Source organism: Drosophila takahashii, chromosome 3R, assembly GCF_030179915.1.
Source record: "Drosophila takahashii strain IR98-3 E-12201 chromosome 3R, DtakHiC1v2, whole genome shotgun sequence".
Classification (NCBI taxonomy): domain Eukaryota; kingdom Metazoa; phylum Arthropoda; class Insecta; order Diptera; family Drosophilidae; genus Drosophila; species Drosophila takahashii.
In genome coordinates this window covers 8,169,851-8,190,707 of record NC_091681.1, presented here as the reverse complement: position 1 = coordinate 8,190,707, position 20,857 = coordinate 8,169,851, and the positions used below count along the sequence as shown (strand labels likewise).

Here is a 20,857-nt window from a genome sequence, read left to right as displayed (position 1 = left end):
AAAAAAGATGTCAGTAAACAATGTGAAATTGTGCTACCAATTGGTCGAAACTTTTCTGTTTCTGTCGATTTAACTCGATTCCGTACGGTACAATAAGAGCCCCGTGCCCCGTTAAGATATCAGGCCGCCGATCGCCAGAATTCCGTAATGCACGCCCTCGATGCTTTCGTCGCTTATGCAAATTGACCAGAAAATAAAAGGAAAAAAACTTTCACGGCTAAGCCATTTGGCTTTAATTTAATTCAAACGGCTAGAAAAAGGGCCTCTCCGCTGATAAATAATACAGTAAAATGGCCTCTGTGTGGGACACAACGGTCATCATCGTCGTCGCTCGTTCCACTAATGAGTCTCGGGCCCAAATTGATGTCAAGCAAAATGAAAGTGAGAATACGATGATATCTCCGCCGGGCCCAAAATAATCATCACTGCGAACGAGCGCTCAGATCTTCGATCTGCTGATTGAAGCCCACTCAGCCATTGGCCTAATAAGTAGTCTAATTATTGAGCTTTTCTACGCGATGGTATTTTACCATCTTTTTGGAGGCTTGTGACCAACTTTCTCAAGACATTAAGGTTTTTTGTAGGAAAATATATAATTTTACCGGGTGAAAATGCAAGTATATTCCTAATATAATTCTTCTGGTTCAAAAAATGTATCAAAATTAGTGGCTACCAATGACAGAAAAAATTATTAATATACTTAAATTTCATAAAATACTCTTTTATTTAGCTTTTGCTGTTACTTGTAAAAATATGTTTATTAATTTTCTCATTTAAAGGATTTAAATAAATAAATATATATAAAAAGAAACACAAATTAGAAAGCTTGAAATATATGTCAACCGTATAACCAATATATTGTGTTTAAATCAATGAATTCCCTTCAAATTTTTTTAGTTGGTTTACTGGACTATGAAACACATTCGGGGGAGTCACAGAAATTTCTTCCAAATAAAGACGGTTGGTTTTGCGAATTGATGTTCGCGAGAACTAAAAAGGATTTTAAATTATAACAAGTAAAAACACTTAAATTCCCGGAAAATAAACCCCTTGCTAAAGAATCAAGCTACTTTTAAGCCATTTAAAAAGGTCAAAGGATTTAAATTTGTTCACTGATATTATAAATCCCTTTCTGAACTACATAACATGATACGGAAAGGGTTGAGAAGTAGCTTTAATCAAAGCCAACAGAAGTTGACTTCATATCCTAGTTACGTACAGTTATTAAGGTGACCTTTGCTTTCTGCATATGCAGTACTAAACATATAAACAAAAATATTTGTTATGTGATATGACAAAGAAACGCTCAATTTAGATCAACTTTCTTTGTATGCTTAAATAGGGTAAATACATATGTACTCGTTTTAAGGGAACAAAGGATTTCGGAATTGCCTGTTATGCGTGACAACAGGACTGCTAGCAACTTACTGCTCTTCTCGTCTTTGGTTACTAAGTCAACCTCTATTTTGGGGAAAACAAAAAATAATAAAAAGGGATTCAAATGGAAACTGTGTATTTTTATGGCCAAAAGTGTTTACGTTGGGTCAGTTGCTGATGTAATATGCCAGCAGCACAAGTTGTGCATTGTTTTTCTTTTTTCGGAGCGTTTCGAGACACTTGCGATTTGTTTACCCTGCTCTGTGACAGCCATAAACAATAACAGCAACACCCCAAACACAGCAGCAACATCGGACAGCAGCAGCAACATGAACAACAGCAAACTCAACTACTTGCAGGGTCCAACTACGAGCGAAATTCATTCATAAAAAGCACACACTTTGGACACTTGGACGGCTGCTTTTCGCATGAATGGCCAAGCCTGTTGGCCATGCTCTTGCTCATTGGCCATTGGCTCTTGGCCGTTTGGCAGTTGGTAGTTTGGAAGTTGGATGTTGGATGTTGGCACATGCCAGCCGACAAATGGAGGCGTTCACACTCGGCGCGTGAACCGACATAAGTTCGGCCGTTAAGACGGATGTGCAGCGGCATTAAAATTTGCATGTTTTTGCAGCTCTGAACCCATTTGCATTCGAATGTATGCCGATTTATGGCGGTCGAAGAAAACCCAAAGCGGAATTTCAGCTTAAAGATCGCCCCGCTTGTTTTGATTTTCTCCTCTGGGAGGCTGCAGCCATTTTGCCGTTGATGTTTCGTTATGAAATGGCTTACACTTTTACCACTGCACGCCTATATCGATTGACGTCACACGGCCAACTGAAAGCTGATTTAATTGTGGTAGCAAATTACACATACGCCCCATCGCCCATCGACAATTTGGCACCCATTATGCGGATGATTCAGGGGTTTCGTAAGCTGCACCGCAGCAGATCCGTATGATAGTGTCGGATGTCGTCAGTCACAGACATTCACCTTGAAACGGGAGCTCGGATCTTTCCAAGAAACCAACCACCCATCCAAGCACACCGAAAGAAATGCGTTAGCTTACCACATAATTTTTTGTCAATGAATTATTTTGCGTTTCTCCACGACTAGTCTTGACTATTATTATTATCATTTTGTTGTCAATTTGTATCTTTTATTTTCATTTGTATGGAAATATGGAGTTTCAATTATATAGGGGAGAGGTCTGAAGGTTGGTACACCTTTTGTTTTCGATCTGCCATTTCGACATTCACTTATGAAACTTCACGCATTAGGTACTGATCGAAAGGTTACTCTATTAGCTTTAAAAAAAACAACAAACGAAATTGTTATTTTTAGTGAAAACTAGAAAATAATTTTTTTTGAAAAGTACCAAAAAACGACATTTTGAAAAAGAGGTATGTAAGTTGGGACATTTTATAAAGTCAACAAAACTCACACTAAATGTACTTTAAACTTTAAGAAACTTTTTATTTATGTTAATTTAATCAATTTAAGTTTGTTTTAACTTATTTCCCGTCCATTTTTAATTAACTTAGACCAAATAGCAGTTAAAACTAAAAGGCTCTTTGAACGATCACATTTCCCCAAATTTCAAAAAAATTTACTATGTAGCGACCTCTGTCGCGCTATGCAACTTACACGCTCCGAGTGTCCGAACTTACACAAAATGGGTTGTTTCGGAAAAAATTAATAACTTTTTTTCTGACTGTCAAATTAATATGATATTTTTAATATTTGTTAGGCGTTTAATTGCCTATGTTTTAAGAATTTTACAAATATATTTAAGACCGTTCTTAAATTGTTTTGCAGTTTTGAATAAAGTGGTAAAAAACTTTTTTGGTGAAAAATGGTACACAGTCAATGGTCACAGCTTAAATGTGGCATAAGCCTGGCTTCTAATGTTTTACTTTAAAGTTTTGTTACTAAAAACGACTCTAGAAAAAATTGTTTAGTGAAAAAGTTTTGAGAAAATGAGAATTACAGACCGTCCCAACCTACAGGCTTCTCTCCTACCAATTTAAATTATTTTATTTTACTTTACTTTTTAATTATATGTAGTTTTAATATAAAAAATAAATTTGTGTTTTTATACCCTTGCAGAGGGTATAATGATTTCCGTCGGTCCGTCCGTCAGTCCGTTCCTGCGCAAACTAGTCTCTCTTTTAAGCTATCGGGATGACACTTTCCCTAAAGTCTTATCATTAGACATCGGATTTTAGGTGAAATCGATTTTTAAACATGATTTAAAGCCACATTTGATTAGTTAAAATTTTTTTTCAAAAACCTCAATTATGTTTGACTTAAACCTAATTATAACTTAATAAATAAAATTTGTAACTAATCAAATGTGGCTCTAAATCGTATTTACAAAAAACGATTTCACCTAAAATCCGATGTCTACTTATCATGTAGTTGAAAAGTCGGAACCGGCCGGATCGGACAACTATATCTTATAGCTCCCATTGAAAAAATCGGAAAAAAAGTAAGAGAAATTCTAGCTTCGGTGTTTTTTAAAATAGTACCTTCTACTCTTGGGAATATTTGTTTTTAAATATTTCTGAATTTCGGAAAATTTTTATAAAAATAGGATCACTGTATCATGTAGCTGCCAAAGGAACGGTTGGAAAATTAAATGGAAAATAATAGGAAACAAATTATATCTTGTTGACATGTTATTATATCTTTCTTCTCTGGGATATAGCTTTTCTTAAACATATCAAAGTTTCAAACTAAATTTAATGAAATTCGGATGTCTATATTATTTGTTTTTTTTTATGCTATTTCTTATATCAAAAGTACGTACAAGTACATACAAAAGTTCTGATATCAACTTTTGTGACGAAAAATGATTTTAGATGCGACTAAATAAGTACGCTACCTAAAATGTACTCGTTCGGCCCGCTTTAGCAAATATTTAATATCTACACGAAAGCCTCGTAATATCTTTGAACGGAGCGTCGGATTTTATCATATGACCCCTCATTCGACGGGTATTTTCAATGTAAAGCCAAATTATAAATAAAATAAATATTTTGTTTTTAGGTTATTTTAATAATTGTATATGCTCCAAAGCTTAACCTTATTTATAATGCATAGAATATTTCAATTTGATTGGTCAATTAGCATAAGTTTTCATTTATAGAGCATAAGTTTAAGAGACATTTTGCTGGAATTTTCACAATAGTTAGGGGAATTCTTAAAAAATTTATTGAAAATCAATTGGGGTGTCAAAGAAATCACAGAAATGCAAAAAACCTACCGTCTTTGGTTGGAAGAGATTTTCGTGACACCCCCGAATGTGATGTCCAAATCCAATATCTACTTTGAGCACAAAATACAATCATGTCAAGTTGACATCGGATAATATAAGGCCAATAACTGCCAGTCTTTTTGATATTTTTCTCAGTGCACCAGTCCATCATCTGCGGTATCTCGCATCTTGCGCGCATCCGTTTTTGTTTGCTTTTCGTGTAATTTCTCTTTCATTTCACTTGAGCAATTGAAGCGCGCTGTTATTTGCACTTTTGCTAAGCTCAAATTGTTGACTAATGTGTCACAACTGCCGAGTCAGGTTGTTTTTTATGATTATGCCCTGAGAGGAGTTTTCACCCGCGAACCCGAACTGCCCGAACGAAAAGTCCCGAACAGGACGTGCCTATCAGGTTGTAGATCATGCCCCTATGCTATCCTTTTTCAAGTCCCTGTCCTAGTTACATAACGGTCATTATAAATCACACTTTATGTTGCGTAATAAAATCAGACCAGCCATAAAGTCACGAAAATGAAAAGTAATTTCGAGGCGCGCACATGCGGTAAACAAAACTATTTTCGGTGATACCGGACGGTAAGGGGGTCTAAAACGGAGATGACATACAGACCAGGGGCCAGAAATAACAGTAGTATGAAAAATTATACACACAACTTTCATTTCTTGCGGCAAGGTGCCCGAAAAACAAAAGCGTTCAAAAAAATTAACAAAAAACCAGAAGAATATATGACACAGATGTGGGAAGGGGGTTGGGCTGCGGAAGGGGCAACCCGGGGGTTATGGGGCGCGGTGTGTGGAGGGTTAAGCTGAGCAGCACCTGTTTATCACCTCATGTGTTGTAATCTGTGAGGCTCCAGAAGCAACTACATCTCTTTGCCTAAGTGTGTTTGTACGAGGAAATGGGATGACAGAAGACTCTGCGGGAAGACGCGTCTTCTGGGGTCTCTCCGCCCGCGTGTGTTTGTGTGTGTGTGGGGGAGAGAAGACAGACAACCTTGGCTTTGGCTCAGCTCTCCGCTGGTAACTTTCTCGCGCTCTCACACTCAACGGCCCTGCTGCCTGCGCCGACGTCGACCGAAGACAGAAGACGCGTCTTCGCATGCGCAAGCGCAGCGACTTTCTTTAATGCGGAAGCAGACAAAAGTCTCTGCCTGCGCTTGCCTAATGCGTCTTCTAAGCTTGGAAGCTGCCAAGTAAGAGTGGGAGAGAGGGAGAGCCGGGCCGCGGCCAGAAAGAGAGGGCTGCTGGCTGCGCAGAGCGGCAGAAAGAGCGCGCAGACACGTGTGGAAGAGGGCTCTTCGGAGAGGGAGACCCTAGCTGTTCGCTGTATGTGTGGGCACTGGCGCTTTTTACATAATTTTACGTTATGCCGCTGCCGAGGCGACCGCTATGTTGGAAACTCTTTAAAAACAGCCTGACAGCGGCGAAAAGTTATCAAACCGCAGCTTGTTCCATTCGAATGAACACACCAGTGATTTCGGTGGTGCCCAAGGAATTCAGTCGCAGAAATCACCAATCCACCAACCCAGCCGCCAGCATGAAGTTCTTCGTAGCCACCGCTTGCATCCTGCTCCTTGCAGCAGGCATCTCCGCCGATCCTGTCAAGGCCGCCGACGAGCAGTCCGGCGCCTTTGCCAAGTGCCTCGAAACCGACTCCATCTCGTGCCTGCAGCTCACGGTACGGATTAGCTAGGCCTCAAGGATTACATACCCCTGCGATTAAAAAAAAATCAAACCCTATCGAGAACATTTGCAAAAGTGGCTAACCAGTGAAAGTGAAACCAACCAAATCCATTGATCACAGATAACTGATCAAGTGCAACGCCCTTGTGAATCGCAGGATACTGCTAAAGTGAAAGTGCCAAAGTTTTTCTTCATCACTTCCTGTCAAGCTACAAATATTTCACTGGTCTGAAAGTTGAATACTCGCCAAAAATGGCCAAGTTTACCAGAATAATTCAAGATATCTGGCAGGAAGATGTGACAAAAGCTTTATCACTCAATCTTAAAGAGCTTAAAAGTGTTATCCTTATTATTCTCTTAAAGTAAAGAGTCAATATTTCGTTTGCTTAGACTCAAAGGATATATATCAATTGATTTTCTTCACCTTAAGTGATCACTTTTCCCTGACAATGATTTAATGATACCTACTTCACTTGCTTGACGCTTTTAAACCATTCACTCAGTCAGGAATTAGCTCATAGATTAATAGCATCTTTGCAACCCCCTCTAATTTGTAACCCCGCTTCGTACTCCACAGCTCTTCCGCAAGGCCAAGTCCGTCTTCGATAACCCCCAGATCGAGCTCTTCGGCGGCGTTTCCCTGGTGAAGGCCAACGAAGGACGTCAGGGCAAGTCCCTGGACAACTCCCTGGCCGTTGAGGCCGCTCCTAGCGTGGAGGCCCGCACCGCCGAGATGGGCAACTACTTCATGGACAACGCCAAGAGCTTCTTCGCCGAGCGCTCCCTGAACTTCAACTTCGCCAACGCCGCTCGCAGCGTGGCCCGCGCCATTCCCGATGACATCAAGGCCGATCTCCGCGAGCTGGTCGTCGAGTCCCGTACCCGCAAGAAGAAGCTGCTGAAGAAGTTCCTGCCCATCCTCCTCGGAGTCGGTGCCAAGATCGCCGTCCTGGGCGTTGGCTCCATCTTCGGTCTGCTGTTCCTGGCCAAGAAGGCGCTGGTTGTGTCCGTGATCGCCTTCTTCCTGGCTCTGGCCGCTGGTGCCTCCAGCGGACTGGGACGCATCGGTGGATCCGGAGGCGGCGGCGGTCTGCTCGGCGGTCTGGGCGGTCTGTTCGGCGGCAAGAACTCCGGCGGATCGTCGGCTGCCAGCACCGGTGGATGGTCCTCGGGCGGTGGCTCCTCCAACGCCGGATGGTCCTCGGGCGGCAGCTCCGGCTGGGACACCCACGGTGCCTACAGCTCGCCTGTGGCCCAGACCATCGCCTACCAGGGCTACAAGCAGGCTCGCCGGTAAACATTTGGCCATCAGCTAATTTAACCGAAGGACGAAGGCCAAGGAGAGAGAGAAACAATCGCTAAAAATGATGACCTATATTTATATTTACTTATAAATTATTTATTTTAATTTATTACTTGAACGAGAACGAGTACGAGACGAACAAAAGTGCCTTCCATTAGACAAAAAAACAAAAAACAATCGCTAAATAACAAGACACACCCAAACACACCACCTTTCATCAACAACCGCCAATAACCTCCACCAACGAATCTTCACTACTTTCCACACTCCTTACTCTCTACACTATATCTTAATTTCATGGCTGCACCTTGGATTTTTGGACTGCAAATATTTGCAATTAGTCGGTCCATCAGTCAAAGCCAGTCGCCTCGCCTATCTAACTGTAACTATCTCTCATCTATTTTCATCTATCTCTATGCTACGACTACCTCTATCTGTACCTGTACCTCAATCTATGTCTATCTATCTATCTGACTATCTACATCTGTCTGTCTATCTGGGCTTTCCCACTTTACCGCCCGGGAAAGCCCAACCAAATGCTGCTAAATCAAAGAATCAAATAATAATTCAAACATGAAAAATACTTAACAAACACGACTCTCTTTTCTCATCTCCGCACAATTTCCCTTTCGATTTGCATACGCAACTCGGCTCAACAGCCCTCGACCGCATCACTCATACGCCGCGTTGTCTGGCCAGCAATTTGCATCTGGCTGGCGCAACTTTCATTTCTCCTCTGCTCATCCTCCCATTCTTTCTGCTATCAGCACCCAAAAATCGAACTCTTGAAGTGTTTTCTAAAATTTCACCCAATTATTTTACTTCCACTGCTTCTGGGTAATCCCCATTTTCACTGCACTTTCTTCCGTCTGGTCTGGCCAGAATACGAACAAAGGCAATTTGCTAAAAATAAAACAAACATTTAGCTACGCGCATTTCGGCTCATTCAAGGCGGGCCCCACTGTTTTGTATTTTAATATTTCCCCACCTGCCAGAGGCCCATTGTTGGGCGACGCTTAGCACCTTTTGGCCCAAAGAAAGTTGTAAACACCTTCGAATGGGCCCGGCTCAATTGAGCCTAAGTAACTGAACATCAGTTGCAGTTGTCGGTTGCCGGTTGGCAAAACGGCACTTCACAACCGCTGATGGGTGCTTTACTTATGAATATGACCCAGTTCGCCGGGCCCAGTCAGTCGATTTGGGAGCCAGCCGACTGTTGGATGCTGTGCCCATTGACTGACTCTTGGCTTTCTTCGGGCTTTAATACGTCAGCAATTAATGTGTCGCTTTTGAGCACTTTTCTATGCTCATTGGGGCCGGCTGTTGGGTTGTTTGGCTGCTCGGCGCTTTGTTGCTCGATTTGTTTAGCATCCAAGGTTCTGCTTCTGCCACCGTTTATAACTCTATTTCGAACCAAAAGCGTGGTGTGGTTTGGAGCTGCGTTCACTCTTTTTTGGGTTGTTTGCTAAGTGAAATTTCTAAGTAGTTCTCCACTAAAGGTGTCACGCTTTAAATCAATAGCCATTGTCCAGACGCACTCTTAGGAACACGCAAAGTCATTTCCTCTTGCGGAGGCGACAGTGAAAACAGACATTCCCGAAACATCGAAATCGTTGTCTTTCCCAAACACAATCGTGTCACAAAGGGGCTGCAGCTGGGAAAAAGGGAAAGTGTCTGTAGATTCTTTTGGATACCATATGGAAAATGAAACCAGCCACCTTTCAGGGGATGTCAAATCAATCATCTGAATTCTCAGAAATGCCTGTTTACTTCATTTTGTATAGAAATGACCCTGATTGTGCTGACCTAGAGAAATGGTAAGCAAGACCAATTGTTGGCCTATTATAACCCATTTTTTAAGCCTAGTTTAATAAATCTATCAAAAATATGAATTATACATTTTTCAGCTCGATAATAAACAATACAATATCCTTCCTAATAATTACATTATAGCGCGCAAAGATTTTTTAGGGCTGAATGATTTTAATAAGTTTTAGTTGGCACGAAAGCTTTAATGCATAACAAAGGCCGACAGTGTTTTTGGTGCAGCCCTATGTATTTTTTTAAGTCTGTTTACCGCAACAAGTTGGTTGGGAATAGAGGTGAACAAATTACTTCAATGGCTCATAGGCTTTGATTGACTGAAATTATTATAGAACCTTAAATGCAATTATATAGAAGGGCATCTAAGCAATTTTTTGGCATAGGTTTTAATACAACTGAGCACATACCCTCAAAGATATCTTAAATCAAAAAATTAAATGTTGCTACTTTTTTCAAACCGCGAAACATATTTTAATGCCAATAGGGCTGCACCTTTTAATAAAGTCAATTTTGTTAGCCTGTGTAATTTATAGAAATAACCAAAATAAAATAACTTTAAATATAGAATGTAACTTGTTGTTACAAACTAGCTGGAAAGCTCCAACAGCAAAAAATAAATGTTAAGGGGCGAGAAAGTTCATTTTCGTTTGTAAACCTATTTTCATTAATGGAAAATATATCTGTGTGCTTTTTATTTTCATAGATTTCGATGGAACCATTTATGCAAATTTAACTCCTGCATGAATACGGTCAGATTTCATCCGACAGATAGTGTCAGAAATTGTTATAAGAGGAAAAATGGTGTTAAAAAAACAATAAGCCACTCTATTGTCGGGTACCCCGACTATAAGATATACTTGTAATTGTTCCCGATACGTGTCTTAAGAGCCTTCAAACTTTGAAGATCAAGGCTTCATGTTATAAATACTGCACTTTATCCAGTATACTTTTGCTACGAAACATAAAACTAAAAAAGTATACCACTCTATTTAGCGTTTTTATTTTCTTAGCATATTTTTCAGCAGAAAGAGAAAAGTCTTTTTAAAGCCCAAAACTACAAAGTATTCTTTTTTATAAATCCGTGGCTTTCTTGTAAGCTCACCTCAAGTTTATAAATTTATCTTGGCCTAGATCGTCAGATTTCTTTAAAGACTTGGTGTAAAAAGCTGCGATCGAAAGCCTTTCTAAATTGATCTAAAAGCTTGGTAAAGACTGTTTATAAAAGTACTTTCTTTCCCAGGCCTTGAACCAAAAACTTTATGTGAAATAAAACCAACTCTAAACAAGAAAGGAAGTTAACTTCGGCCAGCCGAAGCTTATATACCCTTGCAGATATGCCTACTTAAAACTTTTACATTGTCAAAAATCAAAACGCCTACTTTCTACAAAGTTACAATGATCAAGAATATATATACTTTATGTGGTCGGAAACGTCTCCTTCACTGCGTTGCAAACATCTGACTGAAATTATAATACCCTCTGCAAGGGTATAAAATGTGTATATCGAGAATATCAATACATTTTTACTAATGTCTGTTTCAGATACGAGGTACTCGAACTTTACAAGAGAAACCCACAAGCATCAAAAAACAAAACAAAGTCATTTCATATTTTATAGTTAGATGAGGTCAGCCACAACTAAATGTTTTTCTTAATTAAAAATGTTTTGCCCGGTTATTTTTTGGCAGAGGGAAAAAGAGAGAAAAAGAGAGGTAAAATATAAAATAGTGGAAGCACAGAAAACCTGCAGGCAAACTGGGCGTATTTTGCGCTTTTTTCTATAATCCACTAACAGGTGCCTTTGACAGAGCCTTTTACGGTCTGAAAACCAGCTAGGCACTCGTCAGTTGGTGGTCCATGTGGTCTAATCCAACTGCCCGGGTACCGAGAGCTTTTCCGGTTTTGTGGTCGGCAGTTTGGCGGTTTGGGGCTTCAGCGGTTGGAGGTCCGTCGGTGTGGGTCAATGTACACTTTACGGATTTGGTTCCCATTTCACTGCAGCCGAGTTTCGGGCTCGGGGATCGGAGATGGGATTCGGGCAGGTGGGCCAGGTGCAGTGTGTGAAAGTGTTGCAACTAGCCAGTTGCAATAGGTTGGTTGGTTGGTCGTGCTCATAATTCAGTGCGGCCAAGCCGGCTGACATTGAATAATACAATCGCCGCAGATTGGACTTCGAATCTGGGCCTAAACCAAAAGGCAGTAAAAGTGTCATTCTCAAGTGGCATTTACAGCTTTTTGCACAATGCGCGGCTGAAGTGTGAAAGTTGTCGGCCGGCCGCTTTATTGTCAACATATCAGCGAACGAGGGAACCAAACCCGTTTAATGGAGAGCCGCTCGTTTGGGCCAACAAAAGAACAAAACGTTGACAACGAAAGTGAAATGTGAAATGAGAAATGCTTCCTCGGTCGATCATAATTACGATAATGACAAATTTTCGTAATGAAACGAAATGGAAGTGCCTTGAAAGTGAAACCTGAGCAATTAATGCTGCCCCGGCCACGCCCCCATTTCTTTTTCAGTTTTTTCCCTGAGCTTTCATTTTTGTTCCGCGATCTTTTGGCTATTACACAATGCAGGCGTGGCTGGATATTTGCATTTCATGATTCGGCGGTTTTTGGCCAGCCAATATACCCATATTGTTGAAGGGAGAGAAAGAGCCAAGTCAAAGCCGAAAAGTCAAATGGCAAGCCGCAGCCAAAACTGATTATGAAGTGGAAACTCTCACTTTTACGATTATTTTTCTTGTGCCTTTCGGTCGTCATGATCTTCATCATCTTTCTTCGGATTGTCTGCCCCATTGTTATTGTCTCTGCTGTCTTCTGTCCCATAATGATTAGACTTTCAGCTAGAAAAGCGGGCATAAAAGTCAATTTTATGCTCACTTTTTGATGCTGATTGGCCAGCCCCGATCGTACCGCGACATTATATGTGAGCCTGTGATTTGGAGCAACACTAAATATCTCAATTAGAAGTTATTGTAGGGTTGGAAATCACCTGATGTAGGTCAGACCTTTCTCCACTTGCCCACTCGAGACCCAAATTAATTTCTCGGCCAACCCAGATGAGCTTCCATCGATACGGAGGTGGGACCCATTCGTCGAAGCCATCCCGACCCATTCCATCCATTCATTCAGCAAAATATCTAGCCCAACCCTCTGACAATTAATTAAAGTCCGAGAGTTGTTTGGTTTTTTTGGGCTCCGGCCATGACTGTGGCTGTGACAGACTGTTGCCTGTGGCTGCCACGCGCTCAAAGTCCAAGCCGAACTATTTGTATTTATTTTTCGATACCGGTTGCCAGTTGTTGTTGTTGCACTCCGGTCAACTCATTCGATTTTCAATTTCTAACATTTTTAAGGCTGCAAGCACTCAAAGAACAAATGGGTTTCAAAAATGGTTTTTTTTACCATTTTGTTCATAAAAATATTTCAAATGTAGACTATTTTTATACCCTTGCAGAGGGTATTATGATTTCAGTCAGAAGTTTGCAACGCAGTGAAGGAGACGTTTCCGACCCCATAAAGCATATATATTCTTGATCAGCATCACTAGACGAATCGATCTAGCCATGTCCGTCTGTCCGTCCGTCTGTCCGTCTGTCCGTCTGTCCGTCCGTTTCTACGCAAACTAGTCTCTCAGTTTTGAAGCTATCGCGATGAAACTTTCCCAAAAGTCTTCTTTCTATTGCAGGTAGTATATAAGTCGGAACCAACCGGATCGGATAACTATATCTTATAGCTCCCATAGGAAGGAAACGTTAAAAAAATTCTAGCTTCGGTGTTTTTTGAAAAAAAACCTTCTACTGTTGGAAATATTATTTTTTAAATATTTCAGAATTTCGAATAAAATATTTTAAAAATCGGACGACTATATTATATAGCTGCCATAGGAACGATCGGAAAATGAATGGGAAAGTTACACAGAAATAAATTTTAGCTTTTTTGGTTTTTATTGTATTTTCTTCTACTTTAGAACATGACTCTTTTTAAATATTTCCGAATTTCAATTTTCATTTTATCAAAATCGGACCACTATATCATATAGCTGCCATAGGAACGATCGAAAAATTAATGGGAAAATAATTGGAAACAAATTATAGCTCCGTTGGTTTTTATTGTATTCTCTTATACTTTTGAATTAAATTTAACAAAAATCGGACGACTATATTATATAGCTGCAATAGCTGCAAAGTCATATTAAAATAATACGAAATTTAAAATTTTTGCGATTTGTAAGTTAATAGGAACGATCTGCAAGGGTATATAAGCTTCGGCTGGCCGAAGCTAGCTTTCTTTCTTGTTAATCACTATATTCCTGGAAATATTTTTAAACCCGTTACTCGTAGAGTAAAAGGGTATATTGTATTCATGCAAAAGTATGTAACAGCTAGAAGGAAGAGCTCTCTAACGCCCACAATCGCCCACTAACGATTTTAAAATGTGTCTGACGCCCACACCTTTATAGATTTCCGAGAAGTATAAATGAAATTTTGTTGTGTCTATTTATACCTATCGAAATGTAGAAGACATTTTTCAAATCGGACCATTTATTAAAAAGTCATGCCCAATCAAAATGTTATATATATATCTCCCCCGCTTTCCCTTTAGCTGAGTGACGGGTATTAGATAGTCGGGAAACCAGCCCTACTTTAGCCTTCTTTCTTGTTTTCTCTATACAATTGTATACTAGTGCAATTATGATATCACGAGGATTAAATATATAAAAATTAAACCACCTTTTAAAAAAATGTAGTGTTCATTTATTATTGGTTTTTGAAAATAACTGATATTAATAAATAACTTAAGTTTGAAAAAATTACTAAAATCGAAACTATGGAATATTTATATTTCGAGCGGAAACTTTATTTTTTTTCAATATAATTTACTGTATAACTTTCTTTAAAAATAAACGCACATATTTTCTTTCTCTGCATTTAAACGAGTCGAAGAAAGTGCCGGTGACTTTGGGCTCGGCTCTGATCGACTTTGGTTTTTTTTTCGCTCTTTTCTGTTGTTATTTTAGTGCTGCCCATATCCGTTTTTGGCTCGATTTATGCCTGGCGATAAAGCCAAGCCACCGGGCAGACAAAGCGGGGCGACTCACTTAGTTACATCGACATATCGATGACGAGCATCGAATGCGATTGGGCAGCTGCGAGCGCCTTGGGTGAGGCGCATTATAAATCGGAAAGATTAAAAAAGTCACAAGAAAAAAGTTTCACTTTCTCAAGAGTTTACAGTTACTCATACATAAATATGGAAGCTTTTGGCCAGCAAAGTTATTGCTCTTTGGCCCGGCCCCGAATGCCAGCCGGCAGGAGAATGGCTCCCATTGGCTAAGAAGCCTGCAGTCCAATATTTTACCTATCATTTTTATTTTCACGAAACAAATTCTTTTTAAATGGGGAAAATTAAACGCATTTCTATGTTTGCCACTTTTAATTAACCATCTTTCATTGGCAGCTTACGGGATTAACGAAAAGCTGTGTCAGATAATAAATACAGGTAGGAATTTAAATTTTTCCACGGTCCATGTCTCACTTTATATTTAATTAGCAACATCTGCAGGGTAGAACAAAATACCATTTGTATGCTACAAACGAAATGATATAATTTTAATGAATAATTTCAAATATAGATATTTAAATAATATTATTAGTTTAATGGATCAAACGTTAATCGCAGATAAAGAGTGGAACAATTTAATTAACACGCCTTTCGAATTGCAGATTACAATTATTTTCGGCACATTTCGGTAACTGCAATCGCCCACATTAATTTGGCCCCCAAATACTGTTTACAAAACAATGCCATTACGCATACGCCGCATAGTCCCGCGTTTATTCAGTTTCCCTGTTTGAATGTCAGCCGATGTCATTTGAATTTCAGGCACACACTTCTTAATGGACAATGACCGCAGTACAGCGAATGTGTGACATTGATAGAGCGTCGATTGGATGCAGCAGGTGCAGAGGAGGGAGGCGGGGACTTTACCACATCCGCCGCACTGGACACATTATGATTAATGGCCCGGCGGAAAGTATTGGCTTAGGTCAGGTGTGAAATTTTCCAGTGTCAGCTGGGGGCACGAATCATAATCCATTAAGTGGCCCGTGTCAACCCCTCGGAACCAGGGATCTTCCGAACGAATTTCTTTCGGCGCACTAATTACACCGGGGAGGACAAGACAATGGCAGTAACAATACGCAATAACAATGGAAATGGCAATAGCAAACAAACGCGGACAATATATAATTTTGGACGTTGGACCAGCAGCTGCCCAACTCTAATGGGATTTTTCGAGTGTTTCGGAGGGGTGCAGGTTCAATTCGCATTCGCACTTGTGGCCATGGACATAAATACTCGTACGGAGAGTGAGTTTTGTGGCCGTAGCAAAAAACTTTCACTCAAGTTGCTTTCGAGCGGCTGTTGTTCATGTTGTTGTTATTGCTGCTCCTGCCAAAAAGCATGCACATTTCATTATTAATATCGTCATCGCATAAGCTGCGCAGTCGTGACGAAAAGCCATCAAGTGGACTGGACATTGACACTTGACTCAGAGCCGAGAGCTCAGAGCTCAGAAACTGTTGCCCAGTACTTTCATTTGGCGAAAATGTGTTTCTGTGTGGGCCTTCAAGAGCAATAGGCCTTAATTATCGATTTTAATTGGCCATATCGCACTTGGCCAGCCACTGGCACTCCAGTTTGCTCAAGTGCGTTGGGCGCCAGTTTGCTCCACTCCGTTGGGCCTTATTTTTTGCTCTTATGGTAGCAGTTCAACCGGAAATACAGTTTTATCAATCGGTTCGAAGCCGACCCAAAGGGTCTTTGATTTGGCTTTAACTTCAGCTTCAACGTGTCATTACTACTGCCTCTTGGCAGTAGTTTCTGACCGAAATACCATTGAAAGCAAAAGAAGAAAGTTTCCCAATGCCAGCGCACACACATTGTCTTCTTTATTCACTTGCCAGCATTTCCTCCGCATTCATTGCGAACCAGTTGGTTATGCGCCTTTTTATTTGCCTTAATTTAATTAACAGCGTCGTTTTGAGCAGCAATAAAAAATAAAATGAGTGGAAGAGTGGATCATCAGGGCAATGATCATACACGCTGCTCACAGAAGTTTCACTTTAAAGAATGCAGTGATCGCATCATACGATCGGTCGGTCGCTTCGATCGCAAAGGTTGCCCCTGGGGCCTCGAAATCGTTGCATTATTTATGCCGCAAAGTGGGCCACAGCATCCAATATCCAACGTCCAACCTCCAGCAACAAGGGCGTTACAGCTTTTTCTGCGGCAGCAATTGCGTGAAAGTTGCGGAAGCTGGAAGTTTGGGGGCACCGAGAAAAGCAAGTTTAAAACACAAAATGTATCCTCGAAGAAAAAGCGAAAGGGCTTGGGGACGGACACACGTGCGACGCCACAGATCGGGCAATAAAAAATGCAATTTCGGCAAGTTTCTCAGCCAAGGAGGAGAAACCCTTTCTCTTTCAAAAGAAAGCGATGGTGTTGCCCTGTGTTTGTCGTATGTGTTTTTTCGAACAAATTTCAGCGCACAACTGCACTCGAGGGCCATAAAAGTTTTTCACACGTTATATAATTTTTAGCGCCGCCGCCGACTCCTGCTTTCCTTGTACATTGTGACTTCATTTGGCATCAATTATTCAATATAAGCGGCATTTAACAGCGAAGAAATTACATAAAAATGAAAAGAAAAACAAACGCTAATAAATTATTAAGTAAATGCTGCGATAAACAAGAAATGAAAACATCACGATCCGCAAGCTGCGCATTTCTGATACACTTTCGTGTTTCAAGAAAGGATTTTTATTCCCTAGCAGAGGGTATTATACACACAAAAAAATTTGCTTGGAAAAATTGACCAACAAAGATAGTTACGTAACTATTAAAATAGTTACGTGTATTTTGTTTTTGCTTTGGGTTTGTGTCTTTGCTAATTGTGTGTATTTTGTTGTTGTGAAATGACTATTTACTTAGTAGAATTGACAATTTTGCTGGTTGGGGCCTGTTTGACAATTATTACAGTTGATTTTACCAAGTTTTTTTTTGTGTGTAATTTCAGTCAGATGTTTGCAACGCAGTGAAGGAGACGTTTCCGACCACATAAAGTATATATATTCTTGATCAGCACCAATAGCCGAGTCTATTAAGCCATGACTAGTCTCTCAGTTTTAAAGCTATAGCGATGAAACTTTCCCGAAAGTCTTCTTTCTATTGCAGGTAGTACATATGTCGGAGCGAGTCTGATCGGACCACTATATCTTGAGGCTCCCATAGGAATATTCAAACAAATATAAGAAAATTCATTGTAACTTTGTAGGAAGTAGGCGTTTTAATTCTTGACAACTTAAAAACAAAATTTAAATAGGCACGCTGAATCTAGAATCCTTGGAACTGCACCGAGTGAGCATTAAACTATAGGTATTTACTTTATGTGCAAGGGTATATAAGCTTCAGCTGGCCGAAGCTAGCTTCCTTTCTTGTTATTAATAGAAGTAACATAGTTTATCTATAAAGTAATGCAAATATTGCAGGATATACCATCCATAACAAGTACACACAAAAAAATTTGCTTGGTAAAATTGACCAACAAAGATAGTTACGTAACTATTAAAATAGTTACGTGTATTTTGTTTTGCTTTGGGTTTGTGTCTTTGCTAATTGTGTGTATTTTGTTGTTGTGAAATGACAATTTACTTAGTAGAATTGACAATTTTGCTGGTTGGGGCCTGTTTGCCAATTATTACAGTTGATTTTACCAAGTTTTTTTTTTTGTGTGTAGATTTTAATTCTCTGTTAGCCTTATAGGTATAAATAAATGTCTGGGAATAGTTGTATCAGGGATCGATAACAATAATTTTATACTCTTGTCCATAAGCGGTTTCAAAATCTCTGTTAGCCTTATAGGTATAAATAAATGTCTGGGAATAGTTGTATCAGGGATCGATAACAATAATTTTATACTCTTGTCCATAAGCGGTTTCAAAATTAGATAGATTCCGCTCCTAATGTAAAAACACTTCCATATAATAATTAAATAATAATTGGAATGGATTAAATTCATGTAATTTAAATTCTTAAATATTTGTAAATATAACCTAATAATCATGTCAAGTTTACCACTGCAGTCAGTATACCCGCTTTTTGGGTGTGAAAATATCTCCGAGACATCCGTGCTCCGATTTCGCAATGGATGCCATCGACAGCGTCATCGCGCCATGGAATTAGCCTTACCGTTTTGATTATGCTCGCTGAATTAGATAATTTTGACTGTGAGCCATATCCATAAATGTTTTATTTTTGGTTTGTGTTTTTTCGATTTTTGGCTTGCTAGATGCATATTAGCGCTCAACGGAAAGTGAAAGTGATGCGGCCGATTCCGAGTCCGATTCGTGCATTTATAATTTGTATCTCCAGCGGCGGTTGCCAGGTGGGCCTGCTCGGCGGTTATGCTAATGGGCGTGGCAGGTTTTTCAGCTAAATGATTACAGCACAGACCACTAATTTGTGTCTGTCCGTCTGATCTGACCTTTCCCTGCGCCTCGGGGGCTAAGTCCGCTGTTCCCATGATAGGGCAGCCAAGCTAACTCGCCGTAATTCCAGCTGACAGTGGACCATTAAAGCAGTCATAAGTGAGTAAGAGTGAGCTTGCATATATCGATGCAAGTTTGGGCCTTACGACTATGTCGTAAACACCGTCCCGGGAAAATTCTCACATTTACACGGCAATAAACACCTAAAAGAAAGTAAATTACCACTATATTTGAGTGCTACCCGCAGTTGGAAGTCCAACTCATGTTTATAAAGTCTGTGTTTGTGTGAAAATTAAAAGTTGTCAATAGCCTCGCTAAGTACTTACAAGTTTAAATATGCCAAATTACCAGATGAGTCGTTCAACGGTAAAAATTGAAATATTTTAAAAATATAAGAATTTTGAATTTCAGCGCTAATTCGCTTAGGACGAAGAGACATACCAATTTTGCCGATAAAATCGCAGTATTTATTCTGGTTATGCAAGTACGAGCATATATACCCTTACTATGCTAGAGTAACTACACACAAAAAAAAACTTGGTAAAATCAACTGTAATAATTGTCAAACAGGCCCCAACCAGCAAAATAGTCAATTCTACTAAGTAAATAGTCATTTCACAACAACAAAATACACACAATTAGCAAAGACACAAACCCAAAGCAAAAACAAAATACACGTAACTATTTTAATAGTTACGTAACTATCTTTGTTGGTCAATTTTACCAAGCAAATTTTTTTGTGTGTAGGTCTCGCTATCGAGAGTTTTAAAAACTCCTGTCTTCTCTTGGCTTTGAGCATTTTGTTTTGAACTGGGCCGAAGAAATGACGCCCACTTGACTCTTTGTTGCCGCTCTGTAAGTTAAAAAAAATAAAGATATTAAGTGGCAGTTGCAGTTTGTTTTGCGGTTTCACTCCGTGATTGACTGCAGTACCATCAGTATTATCATTGGCATTGTGGGAGTTTGTTGCCATTTTTTTTTTCGGTGTATGTCAACACCCACTCGACGGCAATGGCAATGGTAATAGTAATGGTAATGGTAATGGCCATGGCAATGGAAATGGCAATTGGGAGTGCTAGGTCCGGCACTCACTTCGTCATTCGTTCGTTCAGTCGTCCATTCATGCAGTTTTTGAGTTTGGATTGTAAGTTTGTTGGCTTGCAGTCTTGCATTTTCCAGATGCAGCGCTGCACGCGCCGCGGCAGTGAATGTTGTTGTCTATAATGGAAAAGGAAAATCTAACCTGAACTTTCTTTTTTTGTGTACTGCTGCAGTGTCAGCCACAATGGCAACTGCGCTATAAATAAAATATAAGTGCACATATATATAGGTATATTCCCGCTCTGCATCTCTTTCACAGCCCGAGATTCGGCGTTTAAGGTCTGCAGCTGAAACCCGTTGAGCTCGAATGGACATTACACTTCATTTTTACTAGACAAAAGCAAAAAGCAACCTGTTGATTTGGCCCGCCACAACAATAGAACAAAAAGCGATTCACAGGCCTTATCCAATCCAGATCCGATGCACCCTGAGTTTTAGCCTGGGAGGCTGGCGCTTTGCCGTGGCCATTCATATAGGCGGGACTCGGATTCGAGGTCTGCGGGGCCAATTCAGTGAAAGTGTCGTTTCTCATGTTTTCAGCATGGCAGCAACTACCATCTCCCAAGCCAGCGAATATACAAATTTAATTAAATGTCAAATAATTCAACATTCGGCGCCTGAGCACATTTGCATCCCTAAATGCACTGGTAGAAAAGGGGTCCACGTACACTTAGACAATTTAAATTATAAAGCAAAAATTATTTAAATCTTTTAGATATAAATAATTTAAAACAAGAG

The 20,857-nt window shown here is 40.0% G+C and overlaps 1 protein-coding gene across 1 annotated transcript; it reads left to right on the top strand.

Moving 5' to 3' along the window:
* Nucleotides 1–6,074: 6,074 nt before the first annotated feature.
* On the top strand, nucleotides 6,075–8,232 carry Osi6 (DUF1676 domain-containing protein Osi6). Its single transcript, XM_017140332.3, has 2 exons — nucleotides 6,075–6,332; nucleotides 6,915–8,232. The coding sequence occupies exons 1-2, from the start codon at nucleotides 6,114–6,116 to the stop codon at nucleotides 7,632–7,634; spliced, it is 939 nt and encodes a 312-aa protein (XP_016995821.1). The 5' UTR covers nucleotides 6,075–6,113; the 3' UTR covers nucleotides 7,635–8,232.
* The last annotated feature ends 12,625 nt before the right edge of the window (nucleotides 8,233–20,857 follow it).